The sequence below is a fragment of the Siniperca chuatsi genome, linkage group LG14 (genome assembly GCF_020085105.1).
Source record: "Siniperca chuatsi isolate FFG_IHB_CAS linkage group LG14, ASM2008510v1, whole genome shotgun sequence".
Lineage (NCBI taxonomy): Eukaryota > Metazoa > Chordata > Actinopteri > Centrarchiformes > Sinipercidae > Siniperca > Siniperca chuatsi.
In genome coordinates, this window is record NC_058055.1 from 23,353,086 (window position 1) to 23,369,175 (window position 16,090).

Genomic DNA, 16,090 nt, shown 5'->3' on the forward strand with positions numbered 1-16,090 from the left:
CACAACACAGGGATGGTTTAGATACACACAGTCAGTGGATCAATGCCATGTTAGCCTGGCATACTAGGGTTGTGGGTATTTAGGGCTGGTATTTATCAACTTGTTATAAATCAGACATGGTCCATTTTAATAAAGTGGATTTAAAAATATGATGCAGTTTGATTGATTCATTAATTTATTGTGGAATGGTTTACTGGTATACTGAGACTTCTCATCTCATAATAACATAATAATTTTGATTTACTATCTGATAATTTTGACTAAGTAAATCAAAGTTTGATTTAGCATCTCTTAATTTTGACTTATGAAGAATATGGTTAGCATGCTAAATATATATAAACTACTGGATGGATTGCCAGGAAAGTTTGTATAGACATTCATGGTTCCCAGAGGAGGAAGCTTTCCAACTTTGGTGATCCCCTGACTTTTCCTCTAGCGCCATCATGAGGTTCACATTTTTATTTTTTAGTGAAATGTCTAAACAAATATTGGAAAGGCCTATGTCTTATTATTATATCTCTGTCCGAATCCACATACTTAATAATAATAATATAATGTATACACTAAATACTTATATTGACAGTACACTATTTTGCAGTTTATATACAAGAAATGAATGTACTTTTTACTAACAGGAAATGACCAGTCGAACGTCAGCATGGGGGATCAATTAACCTGTGACTTTTGAACATGACTGACAATTTTAAATTTGAAAGCTTAAAAAAAGCAAGTAAAAGTTTTATTTGTTTACTTGATTTTATTTTACTTACTTTTAAATTCATCTGCTGAAGTAGAAAGTTTTACTTAAATCTGAGTTTAAGAAGTATACGTACGAGCACGATTTTGTGATCAGAACTAGTTTGAAAGCCAATTGTGGTCCAATATGCAACTTACACAAACAAGTGTGATGTAAAAACTTTAAATCTCCGGGGCACATACATTGAGAATGGAGACATCTTGTTTCCAATAGTTCAAAGTTTTGAATTGAAGAACATATTGCATAGATTCTGGATTTTTCAATGAGGGAGAAGGATTAGATGTAATTTCAGCCAGATAATTGATTAACTTTTTTGTGGAAGAACCATATGAGACACAAATTATTATTCACATCAGAATGTTTTTACATGTCTGGAGGGGGATCGTTAACATTGTACATGGCATTGTGGGACAATGGTGTTCAACAACACCACATTCAAAAATCAAGTAATTGTGGAAAGTTTCATTATGTAACTGTGAACATAACATACTCAAAACACTTTATTTAGTAATGTAGCATGCATTTGGGACAAAGGGTGTGTTTGTCACTGTGCTACCTAGAAAATATTCTATTTGGACTGAATATTGCATTTGGGGAGGATACAAAAGTGCGTACAAGAATGATGGGGTTCATTCATTATCTTAGTTGTATGGACACAAGCTCTACACAATTACAAATACATACGTATTCACTTATGAGAAACATTATTATTCCAAAAAAAAGAGCATATACTATAATATGGAATTATATAGAAATCTAATCTATCTAATATCTAATTTAATAAAAATTCTTCTCCACCAACATGTGCAAATGCATACACACATGCACACAGTCCCTCTGGCTCCAAAGCTCACCATATGGGCTGATCCATAGACTGTACAGCTCCCCAAAAGTGAAGCCAAAACATCTCAATCACCCCATGGCAGCTGGCTGCAGTATAGGTCATAAACCAGGCCCCCTCCATCTTAGTGGATGGGACATGGTCCAAACTAAAAACTCAAAGTACACATCAAATATATTTTTCCCAAAGATGGTTTAATTATTTATTTGATGCTATAAAAAGGGGGGTCTCACGTCATGATTGATAGCTGAGCTGGGCGGGACCTCGATCACTACTGTGCAGACTCTGGCTCCAAATTACGTCACCAGCGCAAGATGGCAGCTCCCGTATCCGGGATTGTACAGTGGGAAGTGGAGACGTGTTGTCCATCTTTATATACAGTCTATGGGCTGATCACACAGCTCAGGGTATTAACAGTAATATGCCTGCATGGGAGCAGTGTTGTTTTTAGTGTTCTTACTAAGCACTCCCAATGTTGACACTTCCATAGTCAATGACCATATCGTAAAACCATTAAGGCCTGGTGGGGGCTGAAGTCCACTTTATAGTGCAACTGTGACATAACGGGAGTTTGACACAAATAGTTACTCACTTGAAAGAATGGCACCAAAATCATGTCTTTGTCTTTAGTAGATTGTTATTCAATTCAATTCATTTTTATTTATATAGCGGCAATTCATAACAGAAGTTATCTCATTGCACTTTTCCTATAGAGCAGGTCTAGACCATACTCTTTATAATATTAATTACAGAGACCCAACAAATCCCACCATGAGCAAGCATTTGGCGACAGTGGCAAGAAAAAACTTCCTTTAACAGGCAGAAACCTTGAGGAGAACCAGACTCAATGGTGGGCGGCCATCCGCCACTGCCGTGTTAGTTTTTTTTTTTTGGGGGGGGGGGCACAATGCAAATACCACCTACAATTTTAAAAAAAATTTTAAATAGTAGAATAGTAATTGTAGTGTTAATATTAATAAATTAGTATTAGATAGTTATTTTAGTGCTTCATAATAACCACCAACACAAATGCGTTTTGACAAGGGACTTCCATCTTTATTCTTTTGTTTACATCCGCCCTTCTTCCTCTCCTCTGCTCTCGTCCTCAACACTACTCTATTCCTTAACCAACAGCACCCTCCAGCGGCTGGACACCGTAACCAGCCCACAATGTCGACATGCAAATGCAATACAACATAATCCGAAAACAACGTCAATGTTATGTAATAAAAAATAGTATGTTTTTGTATGACATTACTTATCTAGTGGCCACAGAACAAACAACAATTTCAACTTTAGAATCGAAGAGGTTTTTCTACCGTGAATAATGTAACTGCTGTTATGCTGTTTCCCGTGACACACGTCGTAAATGAGATCTACAGCCATTGTCTACTCTTTCTCCCTCCTCGATTTTTCATTGTAATCTCTAATCTTTGTGTCAGTCTCTCTAAATCCACATTTAATTTTCGAATCTTAGCGTTAGGGGTTAGCCTCTGTTAGCTTAGTTCCTAGCCTATCCCAGCCTACTAGCTTAGCCTCCAGTCAACCACTAAGGGTTGCCATCTTCCTGAAATGGAAATTCGGAATGGAGGGGGGCACTGATTAGAGAGCCTGGGAGGGTATATTGTTAGTGTGGATTTGGAATCCACTATCTTTGTAAATATGTCCAGCCAGAGAAATCTTCACAGTGTAGACTATCAGACTGATAGCCTGGTCTACAACACTGACACTGTCTCCCTCTCCCAATGTACTTATTCACTAGTTCTGTTTCCCTCAACTTGTGAATCACAAAAATCTCGTTATCATCCCTACCACTGGTTGGTGGTGAAGTGTCCCACAAAGCACCTGATAAAGTCTTACAAAACAAAATAAGTTAATCACAGTTGTATCCCCACACCATTGTGTGAACAGGCCACCAAAATGTTCTGCTAAAAATAAAAGGTATCTTGTCCCAAATTTATCTGTCATTTTCTAGTCGCTCTACAGATTGACCTACTGAAAGCTGCAGCCCCAACAAGCCCCTCAAATATGGTTCTAGAAATATCAAATTACTGTCTACCAAAGCTTTACTGATAAATGATTTGATTCTTCAGCATAGTCTGGATATGATTGGTTTATGTGAAACATGGCTTAAAGGCATAATGAGTAAGATTTTCCTAAAAAAGAATGTATAGACTCATACAAAAGCAGAGACCCTACCTTCTGCCTGTATTTTCTTATTTTCTTGTGTGGTGTGGCCGTGTTTATTTGTACTTTAGAATGTAACTGCTGTGAAACAATCAGAAAATTACATTTTATTTCCCTGATTCACTGCTTTGTTCTTGGTAACGCCGCTTCCTCTCTTCATTCACTCTCTAGCTCGCTCGTCCACCGCTGCACTGTCTCTCGCTCATTGAGCCGGGGAGGAGGAGCCAACTTTGAATTGTGTGATTACAAACAGCAACCGACAAATCCTACACATTATGCCTTTAAACCAAATGTTTTCTTACCATTAAATGAAGCTTCCCCACCTGATTATACCAACGCTCATGTTGCTCAAGCTACTAAACAAGGTGGAGGTGCTGCCTTAATCTTTAAATTTATTTAACCACCAAACTTGATATTAAATTCAACTAATTTGAGGCTCTTGTATTAAAACCATCTCTATCAGCTATGAATTGCTTTGTCCAGGACAACAAACTCAGATCATTCCACCTTGTGGTGCTATAGACCACCTGGCCCATATTCCCAATTTTTAGAAGAATTTGGAGGATTTATCTCAGACCTTATTACTCATTGTGATTGTGATTTTAATTTTCACCTGAATAAGGCCATCAATCCTCTTAGTAAAGTCCTTCTTGATACTTCATTGCAGTGGTACCACCCGATTCTGTCACGTGGATAGGGGTTTCTGCTGTGACTTACTCTCCTGTCAAATCCGCAGTGTCAGATCACTTTCTTTGAAGTGTCACTAGCCTGTCCTTGTAATATTGGTGCTGATGTATTCACCACTCATCACATTGGTCCAGTCAATCAATCAATCAATCATTTATTAATGGCCACATGACTGAGGTCAGTGGAATTTGCTTTCGGTACAGCATGGTAGGTCTGTCAACTTTAACTGCACTTGGTGAGCGATTGCCTGTGGTCCTGGCTCCTTTCACTGCAGCGACAGGACCTGTTAATAATTGTACCAATGACTTAAACACAGCCCTCTCTAGCATCCTGGATTCAGTTGCATCTCTTTCTAAGAACTAAACAAAATGGTCAAAGTGGTGCATTGGTGCAGTTTGTATTGAACTACATTAAAGCAGCATATTTCTCTCACTTAATCAGTAACAATAAACACAGTCCTAGATTTATTTTTGACACTGTAGCCAACTCTTGATTTTTTTTTAGACTTTTTCTGCAGAAAAATAGATTAGATACAAAATTAGTTCCTCATCTCCAGCTACTTCTGCAGAATCTGTAGTGCAATATTCATTGTTGAAACCCAGATAGTCTCTGTTCTTACAAATTTTGAGACTATCTCTATTGAAACGTTGTCTAATCTGTGTACGGGTCTAAACTAACTACCTGCCTACACAACCACCTACCAGCTAAACTTTTTAAAGATTTATGGCCATTTTTGGGACCCACAATTCTGAATATTGTTAATTTATCACTTACGACTGGTACTGTCCCCACTAGCTTTAGGACTTCTGTGGTTAACCATCTACTTTAAACAAACCACACCTTGATCCAGGATCTCTGAATAATTATCCACCAGTCTCTAACCTTTCACTGTTTTCGAAAGAGGTGTGTCTCAGTAACTTTTGGCCCACATATTTAACAGTAATCGTTAATGATCTGGATTCCACCTTGTTGCTTTTATTACTAGATCGCAGTGTAGATTTTGACACATCACTGTATATTCCTAGACGACTGGAAAATCCATTTGGCATCTCTGGCCTGGCTCTCGAGTGGTTAAAGTCTTACCTATCTGAAAGAACACATTATGTTTCATATAATAAAAATGTTCTGATGTAAAATATGGAGTGCCTCGGGACTCTGTTCTTGGCCCTCTGCTTTTCTCTATTTATATTTCACCTTTAATTATATGCAGTCAAATTAGAGGCCTGCTTGTCTGCTGTGAAAAACTGTATCACATATTTTCATGCTCCTAAATGCTGATAAAACTGAGATGCTGGTCATTGGCCTTGCTCGACATAGACGCCAATTTGATCAAGTAACAGTAACTCTTGATAGTTGTATGATTCCTCAAAGTTTGACAGCCAAGAATCTTGGTATTAGGTTTGATACTACTCTCTCTTCTGATCAGCACATTAAAGAAATCAGCAACATTGCGAGACCCTAATTCACGCCTTTTTGTCATCCAGACTTGATTATTGTAGCATCTTATTGTCAGGCCTGCTACGTGCTAATACTAAAAGTCTTCAAATGGTTCAGAATGCTGCAGCTATAATTTTAACTAAAACTAGAAAATTTAGCCATGTTACACCAATTAGCTTCCCTTCATTGGCTCCCTAATTGTAAAAGGGCACACCCCTTCATATCTGTCCAATCTCCTTAACCCTTACATGCCCTCCCGTGATCTCAGAATACAGGGTCCCTGTCTGTCCAAACTCACAGCATTTTGTAAAAAACGGAATATTAAACGTGAACTAGTTAATTTTTTGGTGCTATGAACTTAGTTAAAAAGTCAAAATGGTGAACTATGAGTGTGAACTAGTCCATTTTAATCTGTGTGAATTGAACTTTGAGCTAGTTCTTGTGAAGCGTGAACCTGTACAACACTGCATTCAGGCTTCTCTGTGCTGGACCATCGGCCTGGGACATCTCCCTCTCTCCTGGCTATCGGTGCCTCATTCCAGATGTTTTGGATCTGGATCTTTGTCCAGAGACTCAGCCTCTCCACTTGTGTCTCTCTCTCCCTCTGTGTGTTTGTTCTTTTCTCTTATCTGTGCGAATGGTGTGCTTGAGCTTTAACTGTGTTTGTTTAGTCTGTCCTCTTTCCAGGTCTCTGTGGTAGAGAGGAGGTTGTGTGGCAACACCTGAAGTTACTCAACATCCTCCTGGATCCATATTCTTCATATATGTTTACAATCTTTTTACAATCTCTTTACAATCAAATTTTTATTTTATATTTATTCTTCTTGACTTTCAGTACTTGCTTTCATCTTTATTTTTTCTACTTACTGTGTTTATTGTTATTCAACAATATACCAAGGCAAATTCCTGTATGTGAAAACCTACTTGGCAATAAATCTGATTCTGATTCTGATCTATCTATAAATGTGTTATCCTGGTTGTCCATACTGTAATTTTACTATGTTATTTTTGCATGTCTGTCCGTCCTGGGAGAGGGATCCCTGCTCTGTTACTCTTCCTGAGGTTTCTTCAGATTTTTCCCCTGTCTAAGGGGTTTTTGTGAAGTTTTTCCTTATCCAAATCGAAGAGCTAAGGATAGAGGGTGTTGTATGATTTTAAAGCTCCTTGAGGCAAATTTGTGATTTGTGATATTGGGATGAATTAAATTGACTTGACTTGACTAACTCTGGAAAATGTGAATTGTAGCTACAATTCAATGTGTTTTCTACCAGCATGTTATATTTTACCTAGCCCATCCCCTTGGTTTATATCAGCTGTCACAAACTATATTACACCCCAGTCTCTAACAAATTGATTATTACAAGTTATATTTTTATCAGTCCCCTAAATGAGCCTTTGCACATTGAATATTAACTCACCATCCAAAATTAGAGGTAGCTATTACATGTTTTCTCATACTCATGCTAGTTAAGAATTACTTTAAGCTGTTTTAAAATTAACAATGAACTAAATTACTACACTAACACCCACCCAGCTCCATGCAGTGATTTAGCTTCTTATATCTCTTTAGTTTGGTTTTACAGGTTCAGTTTCACCACGCTTATCACTCCTGTCTCTAGCAGCAACACACAGCTGTTTTCATCATCAAAGCTGTGATAAACCCACTGTACGCTCAGAATACAATGGCAGACAAAGTTACTGACCATTTGATGAGAATATTGAACAACTAGCAAACTAGTTAGTGTTTAGCTAGAAATAGTGGAGACCAACATAGAGCCAAAAGGGAGATAAGTTGGATGACCCAGGCTGTTTACCCGTTTCCAGTCTTTGTGCTAAGCTAGCTGGCTGCTGGCTGTAGCTTCATATCCCATCTAACTTTCAGCCAGAAAGTTAATACACATATTTCCCTAAATGTTAAACTATTCCTTTAATAATTTATACAAACAGTTCCAGTAATGTTTTTTCATGTAATGACCTCTTAGCAAGACTGCTAGCTTAGTCATTTTTAAGACAATCAAGTAATATATTATATTATGACTGACATTTAGAATTTACTTCTCCATCACTAACAAACTGTAAGTATGGCTTCTTCCCCTTGATCTTGGTTTTGCTTCTGCAGTAGTATTCAGATGTTTTACTTAAATAAAAGTAGCAATACCTCAGAGTAAAATTACTCCACTACAAGTAAAAGTCTTTTTACTTTTTTTAGTCTTTTAATCATTTAAAATCTTACTTAAGTATTAGCAGCAAAATGTAGTTAAACTATCAAAAGCAAAAGTACTCATTAGGCAGCAGAACGACCCCTGTGTGTGTGTGTCTGTGTGATATTATATTATTGGAATATGATTACGTATGCATTAACTTACTGTGTGAGCAGCATTTTATATTGTAGCTGGTCAAAATTAAACAAATTTTTTCTACTTTTTATGCTGTGGGGTAGTTTAATCTATAACAACTGATCTATAATTAATCTAAAATGCATCATATTTTGTAAAAATGAGCACATATTTTGTATGTAAAACCTTGATCTTCATAGTAACTAGTAATGCAGCAGTGGAGTAAAAAGTGTATTTTTTTCCTCTGAAATGTAGTGGAGTAGAAGTAACGTTATAAAGTAGCTGAAAATGGAAATACTGTAAATGTAGTTACTTTCTACCACTGACTGTGCTTCTGTTGTATCTTACAGAAAACCCAGGTGATTCCTGGATATTCTGGTAGCTAGCTTACGTTAGCCCACTAAAAAGGCGTTTTCCTCATCTTTTGGCGAAGGCTAACAACCTCCATTCCCTGCGCCAAGCTAACATGTCCTGGACCACTCTCCGGAGATAAAATTGATGTCTGTCCTTCCAATCAAAGATAAGACAGCAAACAAGTCCACTTCCCAATATGTTGTGGTAACAGAGAAATACTAGAATTAGTAACTGTAATTGTTTCCAAATTTAAAATGATATGCCTTACAGTAGTCAAAAGGTAATCATGTTACTGTAAAGCATTACTCAGTAGCATGTTACAGCCCAACACTCATTGTAATTTATATTTAATACTAGTTGGTCAGCATACATTATCAGGAAGAGGAGATAATATCAGGTTGCGCTTAACTCCTGACTCATTCAGAGGAGAATGATGTTAAACTTTGACCACTTATTACATTATCAGTTGTCCCACTGATTAGGTTTTAGACAATCTTTACAAAGACCATGACTACTGAGCAATTTTTTCCATTTTTTCCATCATTGAATTGAAGCACTGAGCTGAGACCAGTTTCTTTATCATGTGTTGCAACCACTAATTTAAGACCGTAATCTTGTTTCTTATTTCGTGACTTACGCACATATTATACTAACGTCATTACACTCATAAAATGAACAAACAACTCAGGTTTAGAGGGAAGTACAGGTACTTATGTAATCAACACCTGGACTTTACCCAGACAACTTGAGCCATTGTTATATTATGAAGATATAACAGCATGTCACAGAAGTCAATTAAGAAAAAGGGGGTAGAAAGTTATTTATTAAATGTATAGAATGATTTCAAAGCCTTTTGTCTAAGCGAATACAGAATTTGGATTCAAAAGTCCAGTTAATGATCAGACAATAATGTCATTAATATTAAACTAGCTGTTCATGCTACACACACCACAATCAGCCCACCTCAACACTCCTGGCAATTACATTTAACCCATTAGACAAGGAGTTTCCATTCTATTTCAAACTAAAAGTAAAATACATGAAATTATTATTATAAAATACATTTTCTATTACAACGAAAAGTTTTTTGATCAACTAAAGATTATTTCATGACCTACAGCCAGACAATCAAAATAGGAAAGTAGTCAAATTTATTTTTATGTCTTCCTCTTGGCCCATCATCATCATATCAGATATATTGTTTTACTCTGATTTGAGCCTTTCAGACAATAGGACTTTTTTATTGTCCAGTTAACAGGGTCAGGATTTAATCTGTTTGACTTGAGGATGGCAAATGTTTGTGCTTACAATCCATAACCATTTATATCCTGTTGGTGTACTTCAGCGCGCCAAAGATACCACCACCTGAAAAAAGAAAAAAAAAAGCTTTTTAATGTTCATCATCTTAAACGGGAGTTTATAGCAGTTATAGTTTGGAGTGTTCATTAATTTGCCTTTGACAGAACTTAAGTTTTCTAAGCTGGAGCAGCAGTCCACTGTTTTTCAGTTTTACCAGCAGCGAGTAGCTGTGCTGCATTTTTGCCCATCAATACCACATTCAAAAACCAAGCAATTTAAACCTGCTTGCTCTCTGCAATACTTGAATAATTGTGCAATATTCGTGTAATACTCATGTGCAATATTTAGCCTTTTCCTATTTATTATTCATACCTCCATTACTGCTGTTGCAATACTACTTATTACTTATATTATTACATTGCATTATTATACCGGTAAACCCACTTGGTACTTCACACTTATTTTATTTTATACTTATACCCACTTGGTACTTAATTTATTTTCTGACCTGTTTTTATAGTTTTTATAGTGTATTGTATTATATTTTTTTGCTAGTACTTTCTCCTGTGTACACTGACGTAACGGCGAGCTGCTGTAACAAAGAGTTTCCCTTCAGGGATCAATAAAGTATTTCTGATTCTGATTCTGATTTTAATTACCATATGCCAAGGCAAATTCCTTGTATGTGAAAACCCACTTGGCAATAAACCTGATTCCTGAAACCTGATGAAGTGTGAAACAAAATATGATTAGAATTAGTATATACAAGGGTGTAACTTTGGGTTGAGATCCCCACCCATGTAGGGGGTCCAGGGACATGCCCCCCCAGAAGATTTTTCTTTTGCAAACAGGTTTTTAAATGTCTGTTTGACATTAATTTTAAGGGAAAGACATGACAAGACAAACCAACATGCTCTACATATCTCAACTACTGCAGTCGAATAGCATAAAATCATTCACTTTGTATAAAAGCACCAAATTTGTAACAACTCAATATTTTTGTTCCAGTATTAGTAAAACTGATATTTATCACTTCCTCAACATATCTTCAGCCATTTGATAGATATGCCACAATCTAACTTAATCCCTATTATTCTATGAAAATTATTGAATTACATTGAATCGAGAAAACCAAACAGTTTGTCATGTTTTATAATAATAATAATATTTTCCATTTGATTCATCACTATGATATGATTATTGGGGGGGTTGCAACGCCCCTGTCCTCACCGTAATTTACGCTTATGAGTATACAACACTTTATTGGGAATCAGCCATGATTTATGAGTATGCAAGTCATTTTTGTTTTTTGTGTTGTTTTTGCAAGTTTGCCTTGCATTGCCATTTGGCACTGCCAGTTTGCATGTGTTTGCTTGCGACTTGACAGCAATGTCCATTGTTCAGGTGGACAGCTGATTTATATGGAAGCCCATCATTGCCAGCATTTATTTCTTCTCTTGGCGAGAATGGGCTTCCACAGGTTTGAAACAGTGATACTAATATTTTGTACACACTTGCTCTCCCACTGCTCCTGCTACAACCCCAGTTGCTGTGCATCTCTTGATAGGTTGATTAGAATAGTGAGATCTGCATTCATTCAGATGCTCAGGATCAGTAAGGGGGCAATAGGAACAAGAAAACATTTCTTGTCCCTGCATTGTGCAATATCAAATCTCCAGTGTATCCTTGTTAATGGATAACAGGATGGTATATTATTGAGGAAGCAGAAATGGGGTGTTATGTAAAGGGTGTGTATTGTACTCACCAACAGCAGCCACCCCAGCGATAGAGCCGATGGCAATACCGGCTATAGCACCAGATGAAAGCTCTCCTGACCCTCCCTCCACAGACTCGGTGGTAGCAGCTGAAGAGGTTTCAGTTGTGGTAGCAGTGGTGCTGGGTTCAGTTTGTGTAGTTGTGGCACTTGTGGAAGTGGTGGCTGGACCAGTTGTGGAAGTGGTGGCTGGACCAGTTTTGGAAGTGGTGGCTGGACCAGTTGTGGAAGTGGTGGCTGGACCAGTTTTGGAAGTGGTGGCTGGAGCAGTTTTGGAAGTGGTGGCTGGAGCAGTTTTGGAAGTGGTGGCTGGAGCAGTTGTGGAATTTTTGGCTGGACTAGTTGCGGAAGTGGTGGATGGACTAGTTGTGTTAGCTATGGTCGTGGACGGTCTAGTAGTTGATGATGTACTATTTGATCTTAGTTGTGATTGGGGTGACATGGGCAGATCAATTGATGCAGACATAGACTGCGTTACACACAGGACAACTGTGTCAGTAAAAGCAAAAAGACAGAAAAGGGTTAAAGGAGACTCTTTAAAATGTTTCCAGTATAACACACTAAAAAGTACTGAGTTCATCTCAACTTTTATTTAGTAAAATCTTACCACAGATTTTTAGTGCTGCTTTAGGTCATTTTATCAACATCTATAAAATACCAAAATGTTTTCTATGATTTCAGATGAAAAAATCATCATACCATCAAATGAAAGGTTAGCTAACGGTTAAGCTTAGCAAAGCACCACAGCTTTGGGTAAGGTTTGTATTTCTTAGGTGAAGAAAAAGTTAATGGTAAAGTTTCAACTTTTAATAAATTGCTCTATTTTTCATACTCAAAATAGAAAGTTCTTTGTCATAGCAGAGGAAATAAAACTGAGTTGACGAAGGTAAAGGCACGCATGTCCAATGTTCCTTAACCCAACCTCCACACATTTATTTTACATTACTTCTTCACAGTTTATTGCACAGCACATATTTTCACTTTGGGATATCATGCTGACATTTGAAGGCAACAATACTTGAAACGACTAAAGAAGTTGTCACCCTCTGCTCATATCTTGTGACTATTTTGTATTTAGAGATCCTTAAACAGTTTTTAGTTATCTGAACCCACTGATGGAATTTCCACAGTTAGAGGCACCATTGTAAAAAATAATTCAGTACCACTTTCTAATAAGGTGCCATTTCTACAAAAGTCATATGTTGTAACTAATGCTTTGTAAATTAGTTACAAGCATTAATAAGACCAGCTTTTTGCTTACCAGATTGTGAAAAATATCTGAGTGGCTGAACCGTTTGCACACTTACCTTCTATAAATCAAAATCCATTTAACTTATTAACACTTTCAACACAAATGCAGACTTAATGATTAATTCCTTTACTAATAACTTCACATTATACCTGTGTTATTAGAAAGTGAGGAACCCATAAACATTTATTAATGGATTGCCAACATTTATAACTGCATTATTACCAAATTGAAAATAGAAAGGACAAACACCAACAAAACAACCTGGCAACAAATCTCTTCTTAATGGCTTGTAATTGATCTATAAAGCATTAGTAAATTATTTATTTACCATTAATAAAGCCATTAGTTACAACTTATAAACTCTTTGTAAAGGGAACCTTATTAGAAAGTGGCACCAAGAACGATTTAAAGAGTGTGTATAGTATATATGGATGTCATGGATATTATTTTTACCTGTGCCAAGAAAGCAAAGAGTCAGTACAGGAAGATTCACTTGCATTGTCCCAGAGTTAAGTGCCACAAAAACAGGGAATAAATCAGTGTCTTGAAAGATGCTCTTTGGATTGTGGGCTGTGCTGCTGGAAACACAAAAGCACAAACATACAGACTACAGAGGTAATTTCTGTGCAAACACATGTAATATGTTCTGGTTCCTATCTGCGACATCAGACCTTATCTAACTTTCCTGGGTCACAAAGAGGAAATATCTTCTTAGCAAACCACATTAATTATATTCACAATTGTTGTAATGTCCAAAAAAACAAACTTAGGATTGTGGTAAAGGACAATCCACCTAAACTCACTTTGTCCACCTTTTTACTTGCTGAATCAAGTTTACAACCCCATTTTAGGCTGACCCAATTTAATCATTTACATGAAATGTACAGTACGTCAGAGTAAGTATAGTCAGAGTTTATTTATATAATAACAAAAAAGTATATAATGCTGTAATTCTCTGGACCTACACTACAGCCAATCATTTTTTCACGTAAAATATTATTACCATGCAATGATGGTAATCAAAACTGGTGCAAAGATACTTGTGTTTGTCAAATTGATTTATCTATGCTGCATACAAATTTTTATGTAGAATTCCAGATTTTCTCTAACAGATCTAAGAAAACTTTAGGAGCAAAGCTGTGTTACTCACCTGAGAGGCTGTCACTGATGCCTTTCTTCTTTTCCCGTAAGACCAGAGGATTATCCCTGACACCTGCTTTTATGACCCCTTTATCATCCCCCCCCAATCATCTCTAGTCCTCCTCCCATCTGTATGTGTGTGTGCTGTAAAACATCACCACAGTTCAGTCAGGAACACAGTGCATGCATTGATGTAATAGGTTTATTAATGCCTACCACATAGCTATATTTGCTTTTTATAGCTCACTCACGGCTGCACATTCAGTAGACATTGGTCAGGAAGTATCATCTTCCAAAGCAGGAGTAGCAGCCTGATGGGAAGCTAACTGCAAGTGAATTTGTGTCATGTGAAGGATTTGGTCACTCTACTTTTTTAACTTTAACCGCATAACAGGAAGAGAAATAATCAGTACGTAGTGTAAGGTGAAAGCACATCTTGGTGGCAGCCAACACCGAGCATGTCAGATATTTCGGCAATATAGCGCACACAGATACCTGACTGGTACCTCTTGTGGCCATATGAGTTATGACTTTTCTGTCTCAAGCAAAAGCAGAAGTAGTATGAGATTTTTATATGTAAACCCCACAACGAATACACTTGAGGTGGATGATTGGGTCAGCAAAGCTTGTGATTGTGACAAGGATGAACACTGATCGTATCCTGTGTCCTATCGATAGTCAACACTGGTTTCATTTAACAATGACCACAATCTTTCTTTAACCATAACCAAATAGTTTTTGTGCCTAAACAGAACCAAACCTTTGCCATAGTGGCAACAGATCAGACAACAGTCCTATAGATAATTTCAATGGTTTTGGAATGTACTAGAAAATGTTGTTCTGATAATAGAGGTGCCATATCAGATATGGTTCATATGGGTTATTTTGGAAGGTAATGGCAAATGATCTATTTTATAGTTTAGTTTGGCAGACTGTTGCAAAAAAACCCCAGCAATTCTCCCCTCCATCAGGTTTGCTTGTAGACAGTAACACTATTATTAACTTACTTACATTCGTGACAGAATTGTATTTGCCAGAAAATGTATAATGATGCATCACACACAAGGTCTTAGGTTATAGAACCACTTACAGAATGAATTGCTCTCTTCTTGTAGTTGTTTGCACTAGTTTCTTTTAGCTTGTCCTTGAGTCAGCAGCACTAGCTAAATTATCCAGCTAGCATCGGTAGCTGGAACAATAAAGATTGATCCAACAGGCAATGCAGCCTATTGCTCTGCTTGGTGAGCTGTGCAGCAGACTAGTTGAAAACACACTGTCACCACAGCACAGCAGCATGTCATTCACATGGATACGGTGTGAAAGAGTCATAGTTGCCAATTTCTCCCAGTGACCAACCTGCAACAAAAACAATCCCCTGGAGCCCAGAAAGCATTTTCCCATTGGTGGCCAGTATACAAGATGCTGTTGACATGAATGTGTAAACTATATTTGTAAAACTTACTCAAAGCCCAGAAAATCTTTTTTGTTCATGTATTCATTTCAGTGTAAAATCGTGTACTGGTACGAGCCCTGTACATGTGGTGGGGCGTGTCCTAGTTATTCAATTCAATTCAGTCGAGTTTACAAGCTTGTTTATAAGACTTAGATAACCCGATGACAAAGAAATGTGTGTCATCTATGTGTCATCAGAACACAAAATTATAAACTGTATTATATTTACTTGTAATGTTGCCAAGCAGAAGCATGTATAAATAAAAAGCAAATGTCCAAGGATTGACCCTTGTGGGACCCCTGAGAAAAATGTAGATTTACCAACAAACACAGATGCTCCTATTTTTCACATAAGAAGAACCCTTGTTATGAAAAGCCTGATCTCTGTGAATTAAAGCACCATGATCAGTTGTGGCAAAAGCAGCAGTGAGGCCAAGAAAAACTAAAACGGAAATTCTCTGTACATCAGTGTTAATCCTAGAAATTATGTTTATATACTACTAATTTGTTTTGCCAGTTACGTTTTGAGGGAAACATAATTAACTGGATTCAGTGGCAAGGTCTCTAAGTGCTA

At 37.1% G+C, this 16,090-nt stretch overlaps 1 protein-coding gene across 3 annotated transcripts; it reads right to left on the minus strand.

Annotated features, from left to right (window-relative positions):
• Positions 1-9,394: 9,394 nt before the first annotated feature.
• On the minus strand, positions 9,395-14,218 carry LOC122888514 (integumentary mucin C.1-like). 3 transcript variants are annotated; one of them, XM_044223070.1, is made up of 4 exons: positions 14,075-14,218; positions 13,378-13,502; positions 11,664-12,161; positions 9,395-9,964 (listed from the first exon to the last, which is right to left on the minus strand). In XM_044223070.1, exons 2-4 carry the CDS (start codon positions 13,421-13,423, stop codon positions 9,921-9,923), a joined length of 588 nt encoding a protein of 195 aa, XP_044079005.1. In that variant the 5' UTR covers positions 13,424-13,502; positions 14,075-14,218; the 3' UTR covers positions 9,395-9,920. The 3 variants fall into 3 exon arrangements, with proteins under 3 accessions (XP_044079005.1, XP_044079006.1, XP_044079007.1); XM_044223071.1 differs by having other exon boundaries at positions 13,378-13,499; positions 14,075-14,209; XM_044223072.1 differs by lacking the exon at positions 14,075-14,218 and adding an exon at positions 13,928-14,073.
• Positions 14,219-16,090: the final 1,872 nt, after the last annotated feature.

Bases quoted from the DNA above. Each gene is read 5' to 3' on its own strand.
- LOC122888514 (XM_044223070.1), bottom strand. From the start codon at position 13,423: ATGCAAGTGAATCTTCCTGTACTGACTCTTTGCTTTCTTGGCACAG. The intron at 12,162-13,377 runs GTAAAAATAATA...TTACTGACACAG, and splicing joins TCTTTGCTTTCTTGGCACAG to TTGTCCTGTGTGTAACGCAG. The intron at 9,965-11,663 runs GTGAGTACAATA...TTCTTTTTTCAG, and splicing joins CGCTGGGGTGGCTGCTGTTG to GTGGTGGTATCTTTGGCGCG.